The sequence below is a fragment of the Neopsephotus bourkii genome, unplaced genomic scaffold (genome assembly GCF_033783945.1).
Source record: "Neopsephotus bourkii isolate Nb327-2 ecotype Australia unplaced genomic scaffold, CSIRO-AGI_Nbou_v1 NB_1600, whole genome shotgun sequence".
Classification (NCBI taxonomy): domain Eukaryota; kingdom Metazoa; phylum Chordata; class Aves; order Psittaciformes; family Psittacidae; genus Neopsephotus; species Neopsephotus bourkii.
This window is the reverse complement of record NW_026902076.1, coordinates 1,152,522-1,174,505: the sequence shown is the minus strand read 5'-3', so window position 1 is coordinate 1,174,505 and position 21,984 is coordinate 1,152,522. Positions and strand designations below refer to the sequence as shown.

At 40.7% G+C, this 21,984-nt stretch overlaps 1 protein-coding gene across 1 annotated transcript in view; it reads left to right on the top strand.

Moving 5' to 3' along the window:
- Positions 1-20,692, top strand: part of RP1L1 (RP1 like 1) — a gene marked incomplete at its 3' end in the record, with an annotated part of 39,095 nt that extends 18,403 nt beyond the window's left edge. The window contains exons 3-5 of the mRNA XM_061372146.1: positions 13,648-14,039; positions 15,820-17,078; positions 17,940-20,692. Coding sequence (XP_061228130.1) covers positions 13,648-14,039; positions 15,820-17,078; positions 17,940-20,692 — 4,404 coding nt within the window. The remainder of the gene's footprint in view (positions 1-13,647; positions 14,040-15,819; positions 17,079-17,939) is intronic.
- Positions 20,693-21,984: the final 1,292 nt, after the last annotated feature.

Below are 21,984 nucleotides of genomic sequence, written 5' to 3'. Positions count from 1 at the left end.
AGTTGATGGCACCTACTCAGTTTTGCATGCTAACATCTTTGCTGACAGTTTAAGTGATAGTTAGGTAGGTCTCATCAGGAGACAATCAATACCTTCATCACATGCTTTGCGTCCCCACTCTCAGTTCAACCTCACTTGCATCCCCACAAACAGTGAGGTGTTTAAGTATTTGGGCACTGATTTCAGCAGGGCCAAGAGCTCTTCTTCCCAAACTAAACATGACTTGTGTTGTCAGTTTTCAAATCTAAAACTGATTTTAGATTTACAAAACCAGTAGCTAATAAGATGACCATGGGATTGAAAAGAAATTTAATTTCAGCTTAGAAAAATCAGTTAAATTTTCAGCAAGTGAAAACTGTAGATCATGTAGTTTTTTTCAGGTCAAGCCACTAGTTATTCTTTTCCAGAAAAATAAGTGTAAATAATGCCCAAATAGAGAGAAATCTGTTATTTAAGGTAACACTGACATATCATTAACTTGCCAGTGAAACTTTGTGCAATTTTGTGCACTTAAAGATAGACAAGTCTGGATTTAATTTATCTAAATTTGATCAGCTCATTAGGCATTTAGGATGGGTGTGTGTGTGTCATATTGCCTGCTGGTCTCTATTCGGTAACTATAGAAGATCAGAAGACTGGCTCAGACTAGACCTAAAATTAACCTAGGCCCAAGTTTTCATCTATTTAAAGTACTCAAGATATTTAAATATTAGTAAAAGTAAGACATGGGAGTTTACATCTGAAGATCAGTTGGCTAATGAGACAGTTGAAAATTACAGCTTTCTTAGTTTTTACTAGGGACATCAGTTCTACACAAAAGAAGAATGAGTTGTGCTACTAAGCGCAGTTATCATGATAAAAAAAGGTAGAGTAAAATTTGTAGGTTATCTTCACCATCAGATGGACTTTCACTTCTGTTCTGGGAAATACTTATACAACTTAGTGGCTTTTCATTCTCCATGATCTGAGTCACTGAACATACCTATGCGCAGATCCCTTCTGCCTGCCTCTGGGAGAGGGAAGAATTCCCCTAGGGGCAAAGAGGCAGACAGAGATCATGGAAAGGCCAGAAATCCTCACAGACAAACTGTAAGAAATGACGTGTAGGATTGCACGACAGCAACTGCACAGCGAGAGGATTTCCCTTACTAATGGCAATTATCCAGGGCCCACCAGCTGGACAGTCATTGAGACTTCTTTAAGTCACAGGAACCCAGCAACATGACTGTATGTCTAGTCACAGATGTCCTATCTCTGCACTTACTCGTGAATCATGAGACCTTCATTTTACTGGCTGTCTTAAATTAAAACAAAACCAAAACCAAACTCTTCCTTAAAATCCAATACTACTCCTTGTATGGTGTTTGAAACCACATTGTGTTATGGCAAATAGTGTACATAGTTTATGGCTACTGGTCACAGTTATCATAAGCTTCTCAAATGGGATTTGTCAACCATCAGTACAGTTTTCCAAGGGATGTGGCTAGTTTTATATTTGTTGGAGTCAGGTCAAAACTTAGATGTATTTTTGCTTAGGCGCACTCAAGGCTGCCCGTAAGTTGTTACACTTAATGCGCGAATCTGATTGAGTCTGTTATGAAGAAAGGCAGAGTAGATGACCAGAAAAACTCTTTTCCTTAGACGCTACAAGTAAGAACATTGCAGAATGAACACTGTATGAAACCAAGCTTCCTTGAGGGATCAGACAATTACTGTACAAGTTAATCAGGGGAGTGAAGGAATGCTTTCTCAGGCACCACTAATTGGAGACTGTAAGGGATTAGTTATTAGAAACTCCTTGGGGTAAGTACCTCATTTTTCTTCTATGTTTGTGTAGAGTTTGGAGCAAGACACACAAGATGTGGCAAGACTAACCATTCTGGGTCAAATCAAGTCATCTTTGGCAGTGGACAGTCTTGGAGAAAGACAGGAGGGCACATATGCAATGTTTCTTTCCCCAGTGATCTTCCCAGTCTGCAGCAACCCGTAGGTTAAATCTTCCTCAGCCAGAAGTAGCACCATGGTAGCTTCTAGCAGACAGAATAATAGCAGGGCATATGCTGGCCTTGACACTACATGGCACTCTCGATACCTATTTATACTATGTAGCCTGCAAAATAGGGTCTAATTCCCACAGCCTCTAAAATCGGGTGGCCACATTCAAGCTACTTCTTAGAAAAGATCTGTGTCATATGTTAAATCCCAGATGTGCCCAGGAATTGCTTGGGATCATGCCAGTTGATCCAGGCTTTAAATGCACTGAAGACCATTCTAACAATTTAACAGTACAGGCAACCCTCTTCCAGTGCCCTGGACCCAGAATTGTTTAATTTGCAGTAAAGACAGAATTTTTATTTTTAGCTGGTATTAGTAAAGGTATTGGCCTAACTATTATTACTGAATCGTTCTTGATAATGACTGCTTTTACAGTGACCTTAGGGTGCAAGGCCAGGAAACAGGCTTGTCTGACATATTTCCTGACTCAGATTTACACAGCCACACAGCCATTTCTAGGACATCTGTAGACTGCCCGCAGGCATCCTCTAGGCCGCTCATGTTTGGGCTGTCTACCAAGCTCATCTGTCTTAATGACAGGTGTCATCAAGACCCTGATGGAACTGCAAGAGGGAAACTGGATACATGGAGGCAAATTGGTGGTTTAAAATGTAGGATGTATATAAACAATAAGAGAAGAAAGGTGATAATTTCTCTCTTTGGGATAGTTAATTTTCTCATTTCATGCTGACATATTCACTGTGACATTGGTTTTGTGCTGTGTTCAGGTATGAATAATTGCAATCAATTTCAGCCCCTCATGTGGTGCAAACCGTTGGTATCAAGTGAGTTGTACCACTTTCCACCCACCATGTGTGTGACTCATAGTCTAAAAACAAACCACAGGGTTCAGGTTCAATATTCTCTGATTCCATGCCAAAACCACAATGACTCCAATGAGATTTACACAAGCGATCTGTAAACCTCAGCAAAACTTTCCATGAACCTGATCCATGAGAAGACTCATATCCAGGTGTGTTTTAAGAAACTTTGAGATGCCCTGAAATCATTTGGCCCAATGCCTTACAAGATGTAGTTAAATGGACCCTGAGCACACTAGCCACTTTCTTATCTAGCATATACCAAATCTAATAATTTCTTATCTAACATATACCAAATGCAAATGATTCCCTTAGCCTGAGGAGATTTTGTTCTTTCAATAATAATGTAGCAAAGTGTAATTACTTTCTAATTCTTTTGAATTTAATCCAGGGCATCGTATTATCCAATCATATTATTGAGTATGTGCAATGATATTTGCAAACATGATGCTTCTGTTTATTCATTTACAGTACAAAGAATAGCAGAATTCCACCCTCTCCTGGAAAAACTGTGAATTTTCATTAAGGACTTTCAGTAGAAATCACTGTTTCTGCAAAGAATTTTTGCAGAAAAAGCTGGGTTTGGGGTTTTTTGTTGTTTTGGGGTTGGGTTTTTTTTTTCATTTTTTATTTGTTGTGGTTTTGGGGGGTTTTTAAATAGGGAAATCTGCTTCCAAATGAAAATTTTGGAGTTTTTACCAATAATGGGAGAGTAGACGAGAAGACATTTTGCATTTTCACCATTTATTTCTTCCTTTTGGGTCCTAAACAAGAATCCAAAGTATTCTGCTGCAGTTATTAGCAATGTCTAATTCTCTTTCAAATTGTATCTTTTCTGAAATAAATTCTGTTAACATCAGGGAAGCTACTTCTTCTGTGTAGAAGTAAACAGTGATCTAGCTTTCAAATTTATACTTTGTAAACTGAGACTGAAATCCTGGATTCAGCAACAAGAAAACTATTCAGTTAAACTAGGGTTTTCAGGTAAATGTGTTTATTTTATGCTCTGAGTTTCTGGAGTCCATAGCCTCTATCCATACTGCTCAACGAAGCACAATGCACAAAAGGACACCTGGTTAGGACCATGGAACAACATCATATAGATCTGTGAGCTTGATCTAGAAGCAGTAGGTTTTATATACTCAGTCTCAGTGCTACAGTTTGAGCACATCTATGTTGTGCTTACATCTTTCCTCCCACAGCTTCCAGCTGGAATAACTTTTTATCCATGATATAGATTTTTCCCATATAGAAAGAGTAAGTTTTGAGAACTTTATGTCAAAAGAATAAGCTTGAACTCATGAACCATATCTTCCCACTGACTCAGTCACCACAAGGCTAATCACAAGAAACAAATGCTTAGCATTTCTTAGAACTTTACAATTTTTAAGCTAATCCTGCCCTCAGAGAGGATGAGGGCAGGTGCTTTGGGTGGGGTGGATGTTAGTCTGACTCATGATTTTCAAATGCTGATATTGGATGGACCAGATTTAATGAGCTCATTGCCAAAGGGGCAGGTGGTGGACTCTGATTTCAATGAGGAATTGCAGTATGTCAGAAGGTGGAAAATATCCGCAGTCAAAACTCTCTAAGAAATGCTCTCTTCTGTGTCGAAATTTGCATCCTTAGAAGCAATTTTCTGCTTCCTTGGCTGCTTCACAACTAGGACAGTCTGCAACCGCATTTTGAGCTGACAAGGGTGGGTGGGTAGGGAAAAGGCCATCAGAAGTTTGCATATGAAGTCAGTGTGATGTGGGGACCTTCGCAGCTAAATTCAGCAGTCAGTGGAAATCCTCCTGAAGACTTCCACAGTCTTCATCAGCAGCCAGCTCATCTTCCACAGGGGCAGTAACCGTGGCATCTCTCACACGATCTTAGCAGCCCGTCTTCCAAACTAAACCAGGCTGTGAACCAGTTCTTATCCTTTTTGTCCTCTTCACCTTTTTCACTAAAACTTTTCTGCTTTCTTCATGCCTTTTTTTTCAATCTTTCTTCTTTTCCTCTCCCTTCCCTTTTCCCCACGTGGCATCTCTCTTCTGCTTCTACCCAAATGATTTCCAATGGCCACTGAACTTCTGATTGTAATATTTCTCATGGACTGCTGAAAGACATGCTCATCCAGGCTATTTCCAGGGCCAAACTTAGAACACCTTCTTTATGCATATGCAAAATGTCACACACATGGGAAAAGGCATCTATGAGTACTCCAGGAAAAGCTGCCAGCAGTACAATAGCTAAACATGATCTTTGCCTGTGGTTGACTGAGAAAGCAGTGCAGCGCATTTATTCCTTTATCTTTCACATATTTTACTTGGCTCTTTGAGTACTTCATTGCCTGATTTCCAGATCACAGCTCCCAAAGGTATCATTTTTCATGCAGCTTTTCACAGTGGTTTAAACCAAAAACTGGACAGCTCATGTCCGAAAAGTTCTAGAAGAAGCTGATGTTTTCAGAAGTGTTGGTATGACATCAATCATCTTATACTGCTGCATTTCAGCATCTGGAGCAAGAAACTGGCATATATTCCCATAATATAAGCATCAGATAAAGGTAGCAGTGTGTAATTTGTGTTTAGCAGATTACCTGCTGTTGCAGGAGCCTAAGAAACCAGCATCTCTTCTGCTTCCTGTATAGGGATTTTGGGATCTGATATTTGATTTGGTGTGTACAAGACCATGTGAGCTTTGATTTGCTGTGGGAGATGGAAGGGATGTTGTGTGTTCTTTTCTGGACTAATCATTTGGGTGCTACAGTTTGCAGGACATTAGATCCATGCAATAGTTCCCTACTTTGAATTCAATATTATCTCTTGTTCTATGTTCCTTCTGTTGTGGAGAGAGCCTTCTGGCCCATGCTGATGTTAGAGAAAGTGAGGTCCAAGTAATACACTTACTTACACCTTCCTCCTTTTCTTCTACTAATTTGCTAATATGTGTGTGGGCATGGAGTGGCAACACCCCATGAATCACCTTCTGACCAAGAGATTACCATGGTTTTAAAACCACTCCCGAGAAGAAACACTCTCTAATTCCTCCAGTGCAAAGAGGGAAGGGAAAACGGGTTCTTTGCATGAAAAAATGCAAATGATTGTTAAACAGAGATACCCCAGTTCCAAGCCTGGATCCTCCTGTGCTGAATGTCATATAACTACAAAACAAAAAGGCTGTTTGCACTCCAAAAATTGTAAATCTGAATGAAAGACAAATAGGAACAGATGAAAGAGCCCAAGGAAATGAGGCAGTGAGTCAGCATGATAGGCAATGAACTCAGCCCGTTAGGCTTTTCTTCAACATGTCTGTTACAAGCTTTTCCTGTTTCTTCCTTGCATCTCTGCACATTTTTGTAAGGTGGATTAGCTTATGGACTTCTGATCTTTACCGTGTCTTGCATTATTTCCCCATTCTGTCTTTCTTTCCAACTCTCAGATATCTTTGGTTGGCTGGTAGCCAGTAGAATTAAAAAAAAATAAAGCAAAACCAAGCAGCTATCTGCTGCCTTTTACCTTCACCAAAACTCAGCTTCTGAGATGGATAAGGTTTAAGAAAGTTCTTTGTTCTCTGGGAAGAGCCAGAGGATAGCATGTTCTCCACAACAAGCAAGAGATTCCTTATTTTACAGATGTTATTTTTGTCTTTCTTCTGTTTAGGTATTGGTGACATTTTATTATTAATTGTGTTGCAGTAGCACCTAGAGGTCCTTGCTGAGATCACAGCCCCTTTTTGGTAGGTACTGCAACATTCATGGAGGCAATCCATCCTCCAATGGATAATACCCAAACTGGAAAAAAACAACATACTTCTGAAGAGAGGATGTTCTTTCATTTCCACCTTGTACATGGTGGCCTCCAGTGGGGCTTAGGGTAACAGCTGTGAAACATTTTTCTTGGAAAGAACATCCAACTTTTTTAACCAACCCATACATGACATATCTCTCTGTGACAGAGAATTCCTGTGGTATGAGATAATGAAGCATGCAAGTAAACACAAGTTTTCCTATTTTGAAAAATCATTTTTTTGTCAGAAGTACAAGGACTTTAATGAAACCTGAAGACATTTCCTTGGAAGAGTGTGTGCGTATAGTGTTGATGGACAGCAAATTGCAAGTGCAATTTTTTTCACATGGCAGCACCTAATCTTTAAGAGGCCACAGTGTTTTGTCAGCCAGAATTTCACTGATGCAAACAAAAATACTTCAACAAAGCAAGCATTTTTGCTTTCTGGTGCAGAACTTCACTCACAACACCCATAATTCTCTTGGTTCCTGATCTAGAGTCTGTACAGGTCAGCAAGTTTCTCTCCATTGGTTATAGTGGGATTTGGATCAGCTTTTACAATAAGATTAAGAAATTAATTTCATTTTCAGGGATTATGCATGTTGTGGTTTAAGCTCAGCCTGTCACTCAGAAAGCACACAGCTGTTTGCTCCCTCCCTTCCCCTTCCAGAAGGATGGGGAGGAGAATCGAAAGAAGGTAACTCCCGTGGGTTGAGATAAGAGCAGTCCAGTAACTAAGGTATAACACAAACCACTACTGCTACCAATTATTATTATAATAATGATAAGGGAAATAACAAGGGAAGAGAATACAACCACTCACCACCTGCCAACCGATACCCAGCCCACCTGAGCAGTGATCTCACCCTTCCAGGTAACTGCCCCCAGTTTATATAGTGGGCATTATGTGCTGTGGTATGGAATACCTTTTTGGTCAGTTTGGGTCGGGTGTCCTGTCTCTGCTTCCTCCTGGCTTCCTCTCCTCCCTGGCAGAGCATGAGACTCAGAGGTCCTTGGTCAGAGTAAACGTTACTGAGCAGCAACTAAAAACATCGGTGTTATCAGCGCTGCTCCCAGGCTGAAAGTCAAAAACACAGCACTGCACCAGCTACTAAGGAGAAAAATGACTGCTACTGCTGAACCCAGGACAATGCAATAGAACTAACAGGAGTCTATTTCAGCCCATGGAGTGCAAACTGCTAGAAATTGTTCCCTGTGAATTTTGCTTAATGGTTTTTTGTTTCTCGATGTCAAGTGCCTTGAAGGTGAGCAACCCTTCTCATGAGCTCATATAATAGGGTAATTATATTCGTGGAACTTAAAAAAGGGCTGAACAATACAAAGGAACTCTTTTGTAACCCACCAAAAACCTTCATCATAAGCTATTCATTTTCTTCCATTTTATTCCATTTATCATGGTTTAAAATATTCCTGAACTTACCATGTTTTAGGATTCAGCTTGCAAATGAAGACACTTGATTGTCTGTCTTTATATAAACATCTAGATGTTTCCCACTTAGCTTTCAGGTGGTAGTCTGCTTGGGCATGGGTCTCATGTTTATCTAGTATCCTGTCTGCCATCCTCAGGCACGTATTAGATACCCTAGAACATCTCAAATTGCTCTGGGTAACTATATTTAAACAACTGCATTGAGATAATTGACTTTTTCTCTGGTTGGTGGAAGAGGCAGGCGTGTCAAACGAAGGATGTGTCACCTGTATCAGGTGGCTTTCCTGGGTTGCAAAGACCTCTACCCAGAAATACTTATTGCTGTCTACAGTGTCCAAGCAGCCTAGACTGCAAGAGATGATTTACAATCAAGTGTGATGAGTTAATGGAGAAATAAAAGGCAAGGCATTCCTTTCTTCATCACAACTCCTTCAGCTGATCACCAGATTATAAGTATTCATGATCAGTTGACTTCATCTTATGCAGGTAAATTGGACTGGGTTGTAATCCTGCTTTATTGTAGTATGGTATCTTGGCATGGGTACTCAAGAACCTTGCTATGGAAGCCTGAGGGAAGTGTGGAATCTGTTTACTAGAGGGATTTCCTTACAGGCTACTGCTTGGAAGAGATAAACGACATCTCTGGGCAAACAAAAAAACTTTAATGTTGGAAGTAATCTGTCCTCACCAAACAGTAGCCACCATATAATTTCACAGTGGCATCTTCTGATCTGTCCCCCACATTAAAAGAAAGGACCAAATATCTTCAGGTTTATTGTTGCTTTAAAATGAAACACATCTCAGTGGCATTTATTTTTCTCCACTGATTGTGACAGCTAAAGCAGATGGGAACATCTACCTTCTGTTCTTTCAGTTCCACCACATTTTTCCTCTGGCTGATGTCTGTATGAAAAAAACAACCACCTCTCCTACAATAAATCACAGAGTCAGACTATTGCTGAAGTTGGAGGAGATCTCTGGCAATCATCTCATCAAAGAGATCCCTTTCCAATGCAAATTACATCAGGTTGTTCAGGTGTCCAGCTGGGTTTTTAATATCTTCAAGGACGGAGACTCCACAACATATCTGAGCAAGCTGTTCCAGTGTTTGGCCACCCTTGCAGTGAAAAAAACCCATCATTTTCTTACATTTAAATGATATTACCTGTATAAATATATTTTTAAACAACCCAGTTCAGTAAAGGTCAGAGAACAATGGTCTCTAAAGTCCTGACTTTTCTCCAACTGCAAGCAAATTTGAAAGACCCTTTAAAATAATTTAATATTTATTGCAGTGGTAGTCTCCCTATCTATATATGTTGTGCTGACATGTTGTAATACTGACTTTACTTATATTGAGATTATGTCACATTCGATATATACAGCTGAAGTTAATTATGACTGTATTCCTAAAACAGCAACTAAAAGCAGCAACTCATTGAAATAATATGGTCTTCAAGTAGGAGGACAGTCCTGGGACCCTGGAGACCTGTATTCAATATTCAGCTGAGATGAGGCTTGCTGAGAACTATTGAAAGGTCATGGCTACTAGAGATAATCATCTGCCTTATCTTAGGTATCTACATATCTCTTAATCATTTTAAGGTGTTCTTTTGACAAGGAAGAAAGAGGCATCTCTAGAGCATGGTTTGTTTTTTAGTAGAAAAGGTGTTCAGCGCAGGGTACAGGAATCGCCCTTTCTAAGTGGACTATACAGCCTTGGTTGGCTAGTTCAGTCCTACAGACATAACCTGTAGATGTCCAAAATCTGAGGCAAAATCTAGCTGTTATTTTCCTGTCCTTTGTTTTCAACACTGATAGAAGGATGTCTGTTCCTTAGTTTTCATAATTTATCCAGGAGAGATGATGACAATATGTTCCTTTATAGTAGTTGCTTATAAAAATCTAGGTCCCAGAACAAATCACTTTGGAATAAGAAAGCTCATGAGAACTAGGCTAGGATCATACTCTGGGAGGCATATCTCAGCCTTGAACAGCATCCCATACACTGGAATTCACACTGTCCTCTGCAAGACCATTCCCACCTCTCATTCTGAACAGCAATTCAGTATCGGATTATTCTCACATAATTTAACCAGATCTAATATTTCATCTCTTTCTCTGGGGCTCATGTGCTTCTAAAATATGAATAGCCACTGAGTGTGCTTTTCATCATGGTGTTATTGCCAAATCTTGGAATCTTTTCTCTCAAACCACTTCAACAGTTTTCTGTTTGACTTCCTGTTTCCTCCCCCAACATGAAAATCAATGGCAGAAAGTGAACGAAAAATACAACTACAGAAGTCATAATAGCGCTTTGCCTGGTGGTTGTTACATTCAAGCAGAAGAAAACTATCACCTCTCTTGCAGAAGAGAAAAAGAAAGTTCCCAGTTTTTGTGTTATTTCCTAGCTGGAAGCGGTGTAATGCGGACTCCAAAAAAGACATTATCACCCTGGTTGAAATGGGGCCAGTATTTTACTAAGCACATACAGGAGTAAGAGTAGGTATCAGCATGCCTGAAGCTTTAGGGTCTGATCCCTCCACATTAGAAACAATTTTTATGTACTCCTTAAAAAGAAGCAAATCTGAGAAACAACACATGGGCCTCATCCTTGGACACACTGAGCAAGCTGCAAGTTGCTGAACACCAAAGAGGGGACATGCTGGTTAGAGATTATTTAGGACTAGTAAAAAATACTATATTGATTGCCCCAAAGACAGATGTCTTCTGTGCAGCCCCGGCAGTGACGTGTTGTTGAGAGGATGGGATTCATGCAGCAGTGTGGGAAAGGCCTGTGCTGAGCAAACTAAGGTGAACTATTATCCCACCTCCACAGCACTGTGCTGCCCAGTCAGAACAGATACTGAATTAAACCAAATCAACGGTGAGTGAAATGATTTATTTAACCCTTAGAAAACATTCAGTTGCATTTACAACTCCCAGAATCTTTTTAACAATGAAGCATCAATGAAGCATTATGAAGTGCTGATGCCCAGATTTAGAATTTCTACGGTTATCAATTCAAAGAGATTAAGCTTGCAAGATACTACAAATAAAAACTATGTTATAGGTATAAATGCTGTTAAAGAGCTGATGATGACAGAAATACTATATGACAGACTCTTTAAGTCACATAACACAAATGTATTCCATATGAACATATTTGGTTTGTGCAGTATGCATAAATTCAGTAACTCAGCTGGCTCAGCTCCATTGATTCCTGAAACTGTGTCATTGGCACCATCTATTTTCTACACACATAACACAGCAGTGATGAGTGTGATTGAAGTGTCTATACACAGACACAGTACCATGTGAGGAAATGTCCTGTGCAAAAAATAGCTTTCACTGAAAAATTGCCCTTTACAAATAGGAATTGTTCCTAAACTTGGTGGGAGTTTAAAGACAGATAGTTTTACATTAGGGGCAGAAGGGATTTCATATCTGATTTTATTTCTTGTCTCCCTCTTTGTCCTTTTCTCTCTCTCCTTTTTTAGCCTCGTTATTTTTCCAGTTGTATCAGGGCAGGGCAAAAGATCTCACTAAAGGAATGAAAAAGCAAAAAATAACCATAACAAAGTAAAGAAGAAAAATGAATATACAGGTGGCAAAAACTTGCTCAAAATACTCAATTTATTAAATTATAGGCTCTCTATAAACTTCTAAAGTGAGGTAGAAAGATGTTTCCTTTAAAAATATATGGACCAGAAGTGGATTTATTGACGTTTACCTCTCTAAAGAGGAGGACTCTGTCTTGTGATGTGAACTGGCTAGACAAAGCCTGGACCCCTCTTCTATCTTGATGCTGCAATCTCTTAATTTGAAAGTCTGAAGGTAAGCTTTAGAGAGCAGAGCCTATCTTAATATGGTCTTTCATAGCAACAAACTCAAAGGGGCTCGGGTCACAAGTGTTATACTGCAAACAGGAAAAGAAAAATAATGGGAAGATGATGAGATTTTAGTGTATTCCCATTAAAAAGTTACTGCCATATGCTTTACTGTAAGCAAAATTACCAGAAGCATTTAACTGGATCTTGAATGTGGTTCTATCTGCCTCTGTCTTGTTCTTTCATGCTTCACACATTAACCCTCCTCTTACTTGCACAAGATCCAGCACTATTCTCTTTATACCTCTCAAAGCCCTGGTGGTACTAACTAATCTCAGAAAACCCTAAATGCATTCCCCAAAATGAGGGCTTGGGCTCTGAGGGGGGCTGAACATTCCTTTGCTATAGCAATATTGAGAACATGAGGTCCACCCTTCATGCACTGTTATGCCAGGCATGTGTGACAACTTCTGAACTGTCATCGCATCTCCTGTGAGATTTGTTCTCTTCCATACTCGGTTGCTAGCTAAAGGACTGATGATTAACTGACACAGTGAGGTCAGGGTGCATCTTACAGGCAAGATAGTGTTTAACCCACCACTGGTGCTAGATAGCACCTTAGTAACCCGTTGTGTGGTCACTTGCTACCGGTGAATTCCCTATATGCTTTAGAGATGTTCTGATGTAGCAGACTGAGGAGGAAAGGACATCCTAGTTAGATTGTGCAGGCCCCTGACAGCACAAAGCTTCCAGGTGCTGGACACTCTAGAGTCCTCTCAGGTGGCAAGAGAACTTTCTAATCATTTTAGAAGCCATCAAGTATTTTACCTGAGAGCTTAACTCAGTCATTTAAATGAAGAGGATGCAGCAGCAAGATGGAAGAGGGGTCTGGGTTTTGTCTAGACAGTTTATAACAAGAGACAGTGTCCTGGCTCCTTTAGAGATGTAAACTTTGTATTTGGGTAAAAGTGATTCTCTGCCACATCTAGCTCTGCTCCCTGCTACTAGCTGCAGCTGACATAAAGGACTGGATGTGTAATTCAGAAACAGGTCATGCAGTGAAGATGAGGAGGCAGTGTCTAAGCCTTAAGAATGGAGGATAATTTACAGGCACTTTCTGCCCTGAAGGACAATGTCCCACATAGTCCTGTATTAAGGTAGTATGTGAAGCAAAATTTGAGGCGGTATGCGAGGTAATATTAGGGGAATTCACAGTTCTTGTCTCTTCCTGTGCAGAGGAAGGAAGAGAACTGACGGTCAATCTGAAATGTAGCAGTTACCAAATAAAAATCACTGTTCCATGCACTAATTAGAAGAATTAATAGTATTCTCTGTAAGGGAAACTGAAAATCTGCTAGTTCCGTCCTCTTCCTCACTACTACATTGATTATACCTGAATCTTTCTCAAGATATAAACCCTTGTAATAAAAGTGAGGTACTTCTCCCTGAGGCAATATCTCCCACCCTTCTTGGGAGATGTTCTTCAATCTCCTTATCTTCCCTACCTTAGAAGATCTGATTAAAGCATAGCAGAGCTTCTCTGTCAATGGAAGAAAACTGCAACAAAGCCTGCCAACAGGCTCTGTAAATCCTGAAGTTCTCTGGAGCCATGTTTATTTTATTTTAGGTGACAACTAATTTTTCATTGATTTTGGGCTTGGAAAAACCTAGCTCTTCTCTATCAGCTCATGGTGATTCACTTGTTCTTCTCTTTCTAGATTGACAGCATGCAGGCTCTGCTTCACTGCCCCAATGTGCTGGTGTGCGTCGGTCGGGAGCCATTTAAACCTGTACTGATGGAGAATTTGAGGAAACACTCAGTGGAGAAGCTGCCAAACCTGGCTCCCCGTTCCAATGGCAACAATGTCAAAGAAAACAATGAAAGTAAGAAAAACGCTAGGGCATATTGCACAGTCGTCTCCAGGCCTGTGTCCCACAACATGGAGATTACAGGCACCTATTGTACTGCCCCAATGTGCAGATTTCATGTGGAAAATGTACTTCCCTCTCTCTGCCTCCCAGGCCTTTCCATCCTCCCCTTCTTTTTCTCTGGTTTCCTTCTAGGATTTCCTCCCTACACCCTCCAGTCTTTCTTTTACATGCTACCCATGTCTGGCTGACTTCCCTTCCTCTTTCATATCTCTGTGTCTCCTTTTCCTTCCAGAACTCCCTCCTTTCCTGTGTCAGCCTCTGAGACTCCCCAAACTCTTGAGATTTCCCACGAATCCTCTATCCCCTTGTCTGTCCGTCATGTAACGCTTGCACTTTGCATTTGCCTGCACCAGGATAAGAGGATGCCCACTTTTTGTCAGCAGGAGACTCAGTTTCTCCTACAGGTTACAGCTGCAATGCAGCCCTTTGGAAACAAAGCATGTTTTTATGGAAAGGTTGTGTTCAGGAAGGAGTATGTCATAGATTACTCAGGATGATACTTCTTAGACACTTCATCATGAGTTATCTAAAGTCACATGTAATTAAATCAACCATCCTCAGTAGCCTATGAAAAGAAACTTCCTATTTCCAAAGGGCAATTAATCTCACCCATACTAGAGTTTTGTTTTAGGATGAAATGAAGTATGCTCTGGATGTGCACCTGTTTCTCTCCATTGTCAATATCAGGAGCCAGGAAATGCTCACTTGTGTTTTGACAAGTTGTAGAAACTTAGCGACAGAGGCATCTCGCACTTTCTGATCAAGATATAAAAAAATTGGAGGGAGCAGTGCAAATAAACTAAAACTTTGTCCATCAAAAGACTGAGCAATATATCAGTTGAAATTCATAAAGATAGTTAGATAAGAGTTATTTCATGTGATCTTCTTTGATGTGTTTTCTGTTCAACACTTCCTTCCTAAAATGCCCACCATTCAGCTCCATATCCATATGCCCAGATATGTATCAAGTAAGCTTTGAATAAACATATATTAGAAACAAGATAGATGCATTTCTCAAGACAGCATGATGACAATGTACTCTGTTTGAAATAAAGGGTGTAGGACCTCAGTAAGTCTATGCAGATCACCGCTTTGGCCATAGAGATGTGCTTGATTACAATTCTTAACATTCCCTTACTATCACCGATTTCTTCTAGAATTACCATGATTTTTCTTTGTAACTGTCATCAGCTTATGATTCTTTTGCCATTTGTGTTTATTGTTTTATTTTTAATAAACATTATAATTATTCACAGTGGCACATCCCTGCAGGGTCTGAGTGCTGCTCTGGTCTATATGGATGTATCTGTATTTCTTGGCGAGTGGAGAAGTGGATGATGCACAATAAATGTGTGATACTTGACCTCTTGCTAAGGAAGAGGATGACTTCTCCATGTATTTGTCACTAACTAAATAAGAAGATGAACACTTGCACAGTTGAATAAAAGGATATTTGCATCATGGTAAAACAGAGAAAGTCTGAGAGTAAATCTCTCTTTGTATACATATTTCTTCTTGGCATGCACCTATTACAACAAAAAAAAAGTGTCTGTGTTTCAATTTAGGTTAAAAAAATAAAGTTAATGTATAGAAGATTTTAATGCTGATTATTCATTCAAAACTCAACCTTTATGGCCATCACTTAGTCAAAGCCAAATTTTCAAATTATGAAAACTGCTATAAGCTCAGCTTTAATAGAATAATAACAGTATCAACTAATTTGAGGGTTTGATCTATAGATTTTGTGTCATCTTTATATGAGTTCACATTTGTCTCCATCTTTCTTTTCTTCACTTATTTCAAACTCCAGTGGACTTCGGACTGAAAGCCAAAAAAAGTGTTATCCATCCACGAACAGCATCAAGCAATAGGTCGATGAGATTTTCTTTATCATCAGAAAAGTCATATCCTAACGGTCTTGCTGCCTCACCGGATAATGGTGTACCTTTCTCAGACAGTTGCTTGCATTCAAAACCTGGGGACCTGGTCCATTCCTTGGTCAATGATGACATAGAAAAACGGGTACATGTGAACAAGGATGGTAGCTTGTCTGTTGAGATGAAAGTCCGCTTCCGCTTGCTAAATGATGAGACTTTGCAGTGGTCCACCCAGATCAAAAAGTCCAATCTGATGAACCAGATGCCTTGTGAAGAGTCAGGTGTAGGGGAGGACAATGGAGTACACCCCATAGAGAAAATGAACCCAGAAGCCAGCTCAGAGGCAGATGAGTCATTATATCCCTGTGATATTGATTCTTACATGTCAAAACTTGAAGAATCAGAATGTGATGAGACTCATTGTCATAGCTGTGGAAAGAAACACCAGGACTATGACATTTGGAAAAACCCCATGCACACATCCCAGAGGGGAGAGCCCGGTGTACGAAACACCTGGCACACACGGTCATCATGCTCCAGCACATCTTCCCGAAGGAGAGTAGTCCACAAAAAAATGGCTTCTGTGGATAGCTTCCGCACCACATCCAGTGAGGAATTCTCTGAGCACATTGTGCAAGAGTCCTCATCCTACTCAGAGACTATAGAGAACAGAGTAGCATACCGATCCATTAAAAAGTGCATGTGTCGAAGTGATTTGTCAACAGGTGCTTCCAATGGAGAAGACCAGCAAGAATACACTCGAGCAAGCACGAGCAATAGTCAGAGACCTTCATCCTTGGGTTTAATGTCACATTCAAGCTGTGAAAACAACCTGGATACTCAAGAAACCCCTGAAGACCATGAGGCCAGCAAAACCAATTCACAAAATGAAGATGAAACTTGTTTTGAAGTCTCCTCTGTGAAATGCTTAAAGGATGATGGGGAAGAGATTGAAAGCAGCAGAGTTGGGAGTGCCATGTCAAGGTCATCTCTGCAATCCAGAAAGAGCAAGAATGTATGTGACGAAACAAGTAGCGTGGATAGGAGCATGTCCTCCTCAAGCCTTCAGAAGGCAAATCAAGACAATAACACTAGGTCTTCGACTCCTGCCAATAGTGTGCACAGCAAGTCTAGTAATTGTACTGCACCAAGAGCAAAGAGTGAGCAGGATGACCATTCTGATGACAACGCAGTGATCTCCTCCTTCTCCAGTGAGTCCAACACAAAGAAAGAGGCTGAAGAGGTTGAAGCAGAGCAAGAAGAAAATGAAATCAATGAAGTCAGCTCAGTGTCAGCAAAATCAAAGCCCAGTCAATTGATTAGAGATGAAAGCAGTGAAGGTGAACGATGCTCTACACAAGGAACCCCTCATTCCAGAGCTAGCGGCAGGGACAGCAAGAGAAGTGACAGTGAGGAGGTCATTCTGTGCAATGCTTCTTGCTCCTCCAGAGGATCCAAAAAGAGCAAACACAGACATATTCATTTGGACACACAGTCTGAAATGTCTGTGTCTTCACTTGAATCCACTCTGAATAAAAAGAAGAATTCCCTCCATGCAGATGATCTGAGATCATGCAGCAGGACATCCAATTACTCCAAAAGCTCATGTGAAATAAAAAAAAAGTCTGTTGGAGACCCCATGACTCATAAGTCAGGATCTTTTCATTCAAACATTTCATCTGTTAGTGAAACAGAGGCAAATGCAGGTTTTACAGAGGAGAAAAGCTTGAAAAGTACCACCAATGGCTACAGTGAATCCTCAAAAGGCTCAAAGAAGAGAAGCCATAGAGAAGAAAATAGCAAATCATCATCTGTCTGCTCAAGTGTTTCAAACCCTAATGAAAAAGCTGGAGAGGGTAATTCTAAGATTAATTCAGAGACCCCTTCTTCAAGACAGGGAAGTATGAGTGAGAGCGTATGTTCAAAAGTTGACCATTTAACTGAGACTGGGATTAAGAATGGAAATACTGCAAGTGTCTCTTCAAGGGTCTCATCAAAGTCAGAAATAAAAGATAAATGCTTATTAGCACATATATCCCAGGAAAGTGATGATAGATGCTCACGATCAAATGTATCTAAGTATTCAAAATCAAGGCAAATAAAAACTGGAAATCTTCATGTGGACATGTCAAACTCCAGCCAAGCATCATTGCCTGACACTGTGTCAGTATGCAGTATACATTGCCCTGCCCCACCAAAAGGGAAGCCGAACAGCAAAAAAATTCGTTCAACCATGTTCAAGAATTCCTCCATTAGCAGCATAGGTACTGCGTCAGTGATGACCCCACGAAAAGAGCAGAAAGAAATCATTGATTCCTCCAAAGCAACTTCCTATGGGTCTAAATCAGCTGCAGCTGAAATAGATGATGAGAAGAGTAAAGAGGTTGATGGTTCTTGCAATAAAAAAGTGGAGGAAGAGTTAGAAGGCATGGACATGCAGGAGGAAGGGAGTGAATTAGTGCCATCTACTCTACCAAATACATCTCCAGAAGAGGTTGTGCAAGAATGGCTAAGTAAAATCCCTTCAGAAACATTGCTTATGAAATATGAAATGGAGGATAATGTAGAAGAGGAATGTATGGAGGCAACCACTGAGGTATCATACTGTACAAATGCTGAGGAAATCTCAGAGGATGAAAAAGCTGAGAAAAAGGAGGAGGCTGAAAAGGAGGCAAAGGATGAAGTAGGAAAAGAGGCAGCAGAAGGTACAGCTATTAATGAAGAGGCTGAAGGATGCATGAATCAGGAAAAAATCTCTGAGGTTGTGTCTGAAGCTGACAAAGCTGACCAGGCAGAATGCAGCCAGTCAGCTACATCCCAACAAAATAGCAACAGAAGAGACCTGCCAACCACTGTCCAGACTTCAGTCCAGATCATGAAGGCCTTGCTTAGTTCAAAACATGAAACAAAATTTGACCGATCAAACAGTTTGCCTGAAGTGTCCCCTACTATGGGGAGGAAACTGAGTAACTCTGCCAGTATTCTGATTACTTGTCTTGCCAGTCTCCAGCTCCTTGACGAAGAGTCAGAAGGTCCATCAGATAAATCAAAATGTTTGAATAAGCCAAGGTATATGGAGCTCCTAAATGTTTTTCAAGCCCTGTGGTTTGGATGCATACCTGAAAAAAGTGGCCCAAGTTCAGATCAAGAAGTGTGTGAACAGGCAAAGACAGCCTCTGGGTTTAAAGCCCCCAGATCTGTAGATTATGACTTCACTCCCATGTCCTCTTCTGGGGTTGATGTTAACAGTGGTTCTGGTGGCTCAGTGGAAGAGAATACAGCTGGTGTCAGAGACTGCACTTCGGGGGCACAGAAAACTGCTGAATTCAAATCATCTGGACAAGTGGAAAATGTAGAGACTGGCACTGAACTGACCGAGGCTGAGGAGCAAAATAAAAAGGAAGAGCAGTCATCCCGACCTTCAACAGCCTGCTCAAAATCAAAGGCTGAGGAAAAAGCACAGTCTACTAGAGAGAACTCTGTAATTCAAGAGGCAGAAGAGAATAAGGAGGACCAGTGCAGTAACTGTGAACATGGTCAGGAGGAAGAGGGAGAAGATGAAGACAAAGAAAACATCAAATTAACTGAAAATGGAGAACAAGAAGAAGCTGAAGTTGTGAATGATGAACTCTCAAAAGAAAATCTTGAAGAAGAAGCTGATCAGCTAGCTGCTACTGATGATACAAATGTCAATGATGCTGACTGTGGAACAGAGCTGAAAGACGATTCGGAAGAGCAGCTTGAGAAAGAGTCTCCAAGCGACCCAGAACCCAAAGTTGATACAGCCACCAGTGTGGGCACATCCTTTGTTCAGCAAAACTCAATGGATCCAGACCCAGTTTGGGTCCTGAAACTACTCAAGAAAATTGAGAAGGAGTTCATGGCTCACTATGTCAGTGCCATGAATGAGTTCAAAGTCAGGTGGAACCTGCAGGATAACAAGCAAATGGATGAAATGATATTGGAACTGAAGGAGGAAGTGAGTAAAAGGATACAAAAAAGCATAGAGAAGGAGCTGAGAAAGATCAAAACCAGAGCAGGCAAGAAGCTGCCAAGACCTCCGGATGAACCTCTCAGACGAGAGTCAACACTCCAAACTGAGCAGAGGAGACTGCGATTGCAAACTATGCATAAAAAGTCACACTTCAGTGACAAGAATGGAAACCAGACTAGGCTAGAAGACACATCAGACTTATCTTTTGATGTAGATAAAGATATAGCACTTAGTGAAGCTTTTGAAGGCAGTATTAGTAAACAAACAAGCGAGGAGGAATACTGCCCATGTGACTCTTGTGTGAGGAAACAAATGGCTTCCAAACCCACAAGAAATCCAGTGGTGGCCACCAATGCCCCAGTCATGAAAGCATTTGATTTACAGCAAATCCTGAGGTTAAAGAAAAATTATAATGAGGAAGCCTGTGTCTCAGAAGCAGCCCAAGACAACAAAACAACTCCCAGTAGTTCTGTGGAAGAAGCAACAGAAAATGGCAATCCAAATGAGGAGAATGATGAGGGTGAAACAGAAGTGGAGGGCAATGAAGAAAAGGAGCCAGAATTAAATGAACTGGACAGCTCAGTGTTGAATGGATGTGAAGGATCTGAAATATCAGAAAATCAAAACTGTGAGGTGGAGAATGAAGTTAAAGATGAAGAAACCAATGAAGAAGAAAAGAAAGAAGCAGAAGTGGAGGAAGAAGCAGAAGAGAGAGAAGAAGAGGAAGCAAAAGAGGAGAAGGAAGAGGAAGAGGAAGAAGAAATAATGAATGTAGAAGAAGAGGAGGAAACAAAAGAAGAGGAGGAGGGAGAAACAAACGAGAAAGAAGATGAGGAAGTAAAAGAGGAAGGAGCAGAGGAAACAATGGAGGAAGAGGAAATAAATGAGGAAAAAGAGAAGGAGGAGGAGGCAGGAGTGGAGGAGGAGGAAGAAGAAATAAAAGAGGAGGAAGAGGAAGAAATAGAAGAAGAAAATATGAATGAGGAGGAAAAAACAAAAAAGGAGGAAGAGGAAGAAATAAAAGAAGAAGATGAAGACATGAAGGAGGAGGAAGAAGCAAAAGAGAAGGAAGAGGAAGAAGCAAATGAGGAGCGAGAAGAAGAGAAGGAGGAAGAGGAAGAAATAAAAGAAGAAGATGAAGACATGAAGGAGGAGGAAGAAGCAAAAGAGGAGGAAGAGGAAGAAGCAAAAGAGGAGGAAGAGGAAGAAGCAAATGAGGGAGAGGAAGGGAAGGAGGAAGAGGAAGAAGCAAAAGAAGAAGAGGAAGACATGAAGGAGGAGGAAGAAGCAAAAGAGGAGGCAGAGGAAGAAACAAAAGAGGAGGGGGAGGAAGTGAAAGAGGAAGAAACAAAAAAAGAAGATGAAGACATGAAGGAGGAGGAAGAAACAAAAGAGGAGGGGGAGGAAGTGAAGGAGGAAGATGAAACAAAAGAAGAAGAGGAAGACATGAAGGAGGAAGAAGAAGCAAAAGAGGAGGAAGAGGAAGAAGAGGAAGAAGTAAGCAAGGAGCATGATGAAGCAAAAGAAGAGGAAGAATCAAAACAAGAGGAGCAGGAAGTGGAAGAAAAGGTAAAAAAACCCAAAGAGGAGGAGGAGGAAGAAGCAAAGGAAGAGGAGGAGGAATTTAATGGAGAAGAGGAAGAACAAGAAGAAACTCAAAATGAAGAACAGGAAGCTGAAGCTGAAGCTGACAATGATGCTGAAGAAGAAGAGGATGAGGACACTGGGGCTGATAATGAGGAAGAGACATCTGAATGCAGGGGAGATGCTGACGGCTCTCTAACTGTCAACAGTCCTGAAGGAGATGCTTCAGAAGGAAGTGAAAAAGCTGAGCAGCATGAAGCTGAAGCAGAGGAAGTTGCAAATCCAGAATCAGATGAGATGTGTTCGGATAAGGAGGAAAACAACAGTGAAGGAGATGACAAATATGATGAGAATTTTGAGAAACCCGCTAGTGATAACCCTGACAAGGCACATGAAAAACATGAAGTGAAAGGGGTGAAAGGTAACAAGGTTTCTGAGAGAGCCTTAAAGGCCAAAGAAAGAAAAAGCAATAAAAGGCTAGGGACTCTGAACAAAGCAGCTGCCTTTTCTTGTTATTCTTCTGTAGGAAACTTCTCACAGCAATCTCAGAAGGGGTCTGAAGATGAAGATGAGGAAGAACGCAAAGATGACAATAACTCCATGAGCAATCTTCCTAATGGAGAAGTGCAAAGTGATGAGAGCAGCAAACCCTCACAGATGTATCCTGA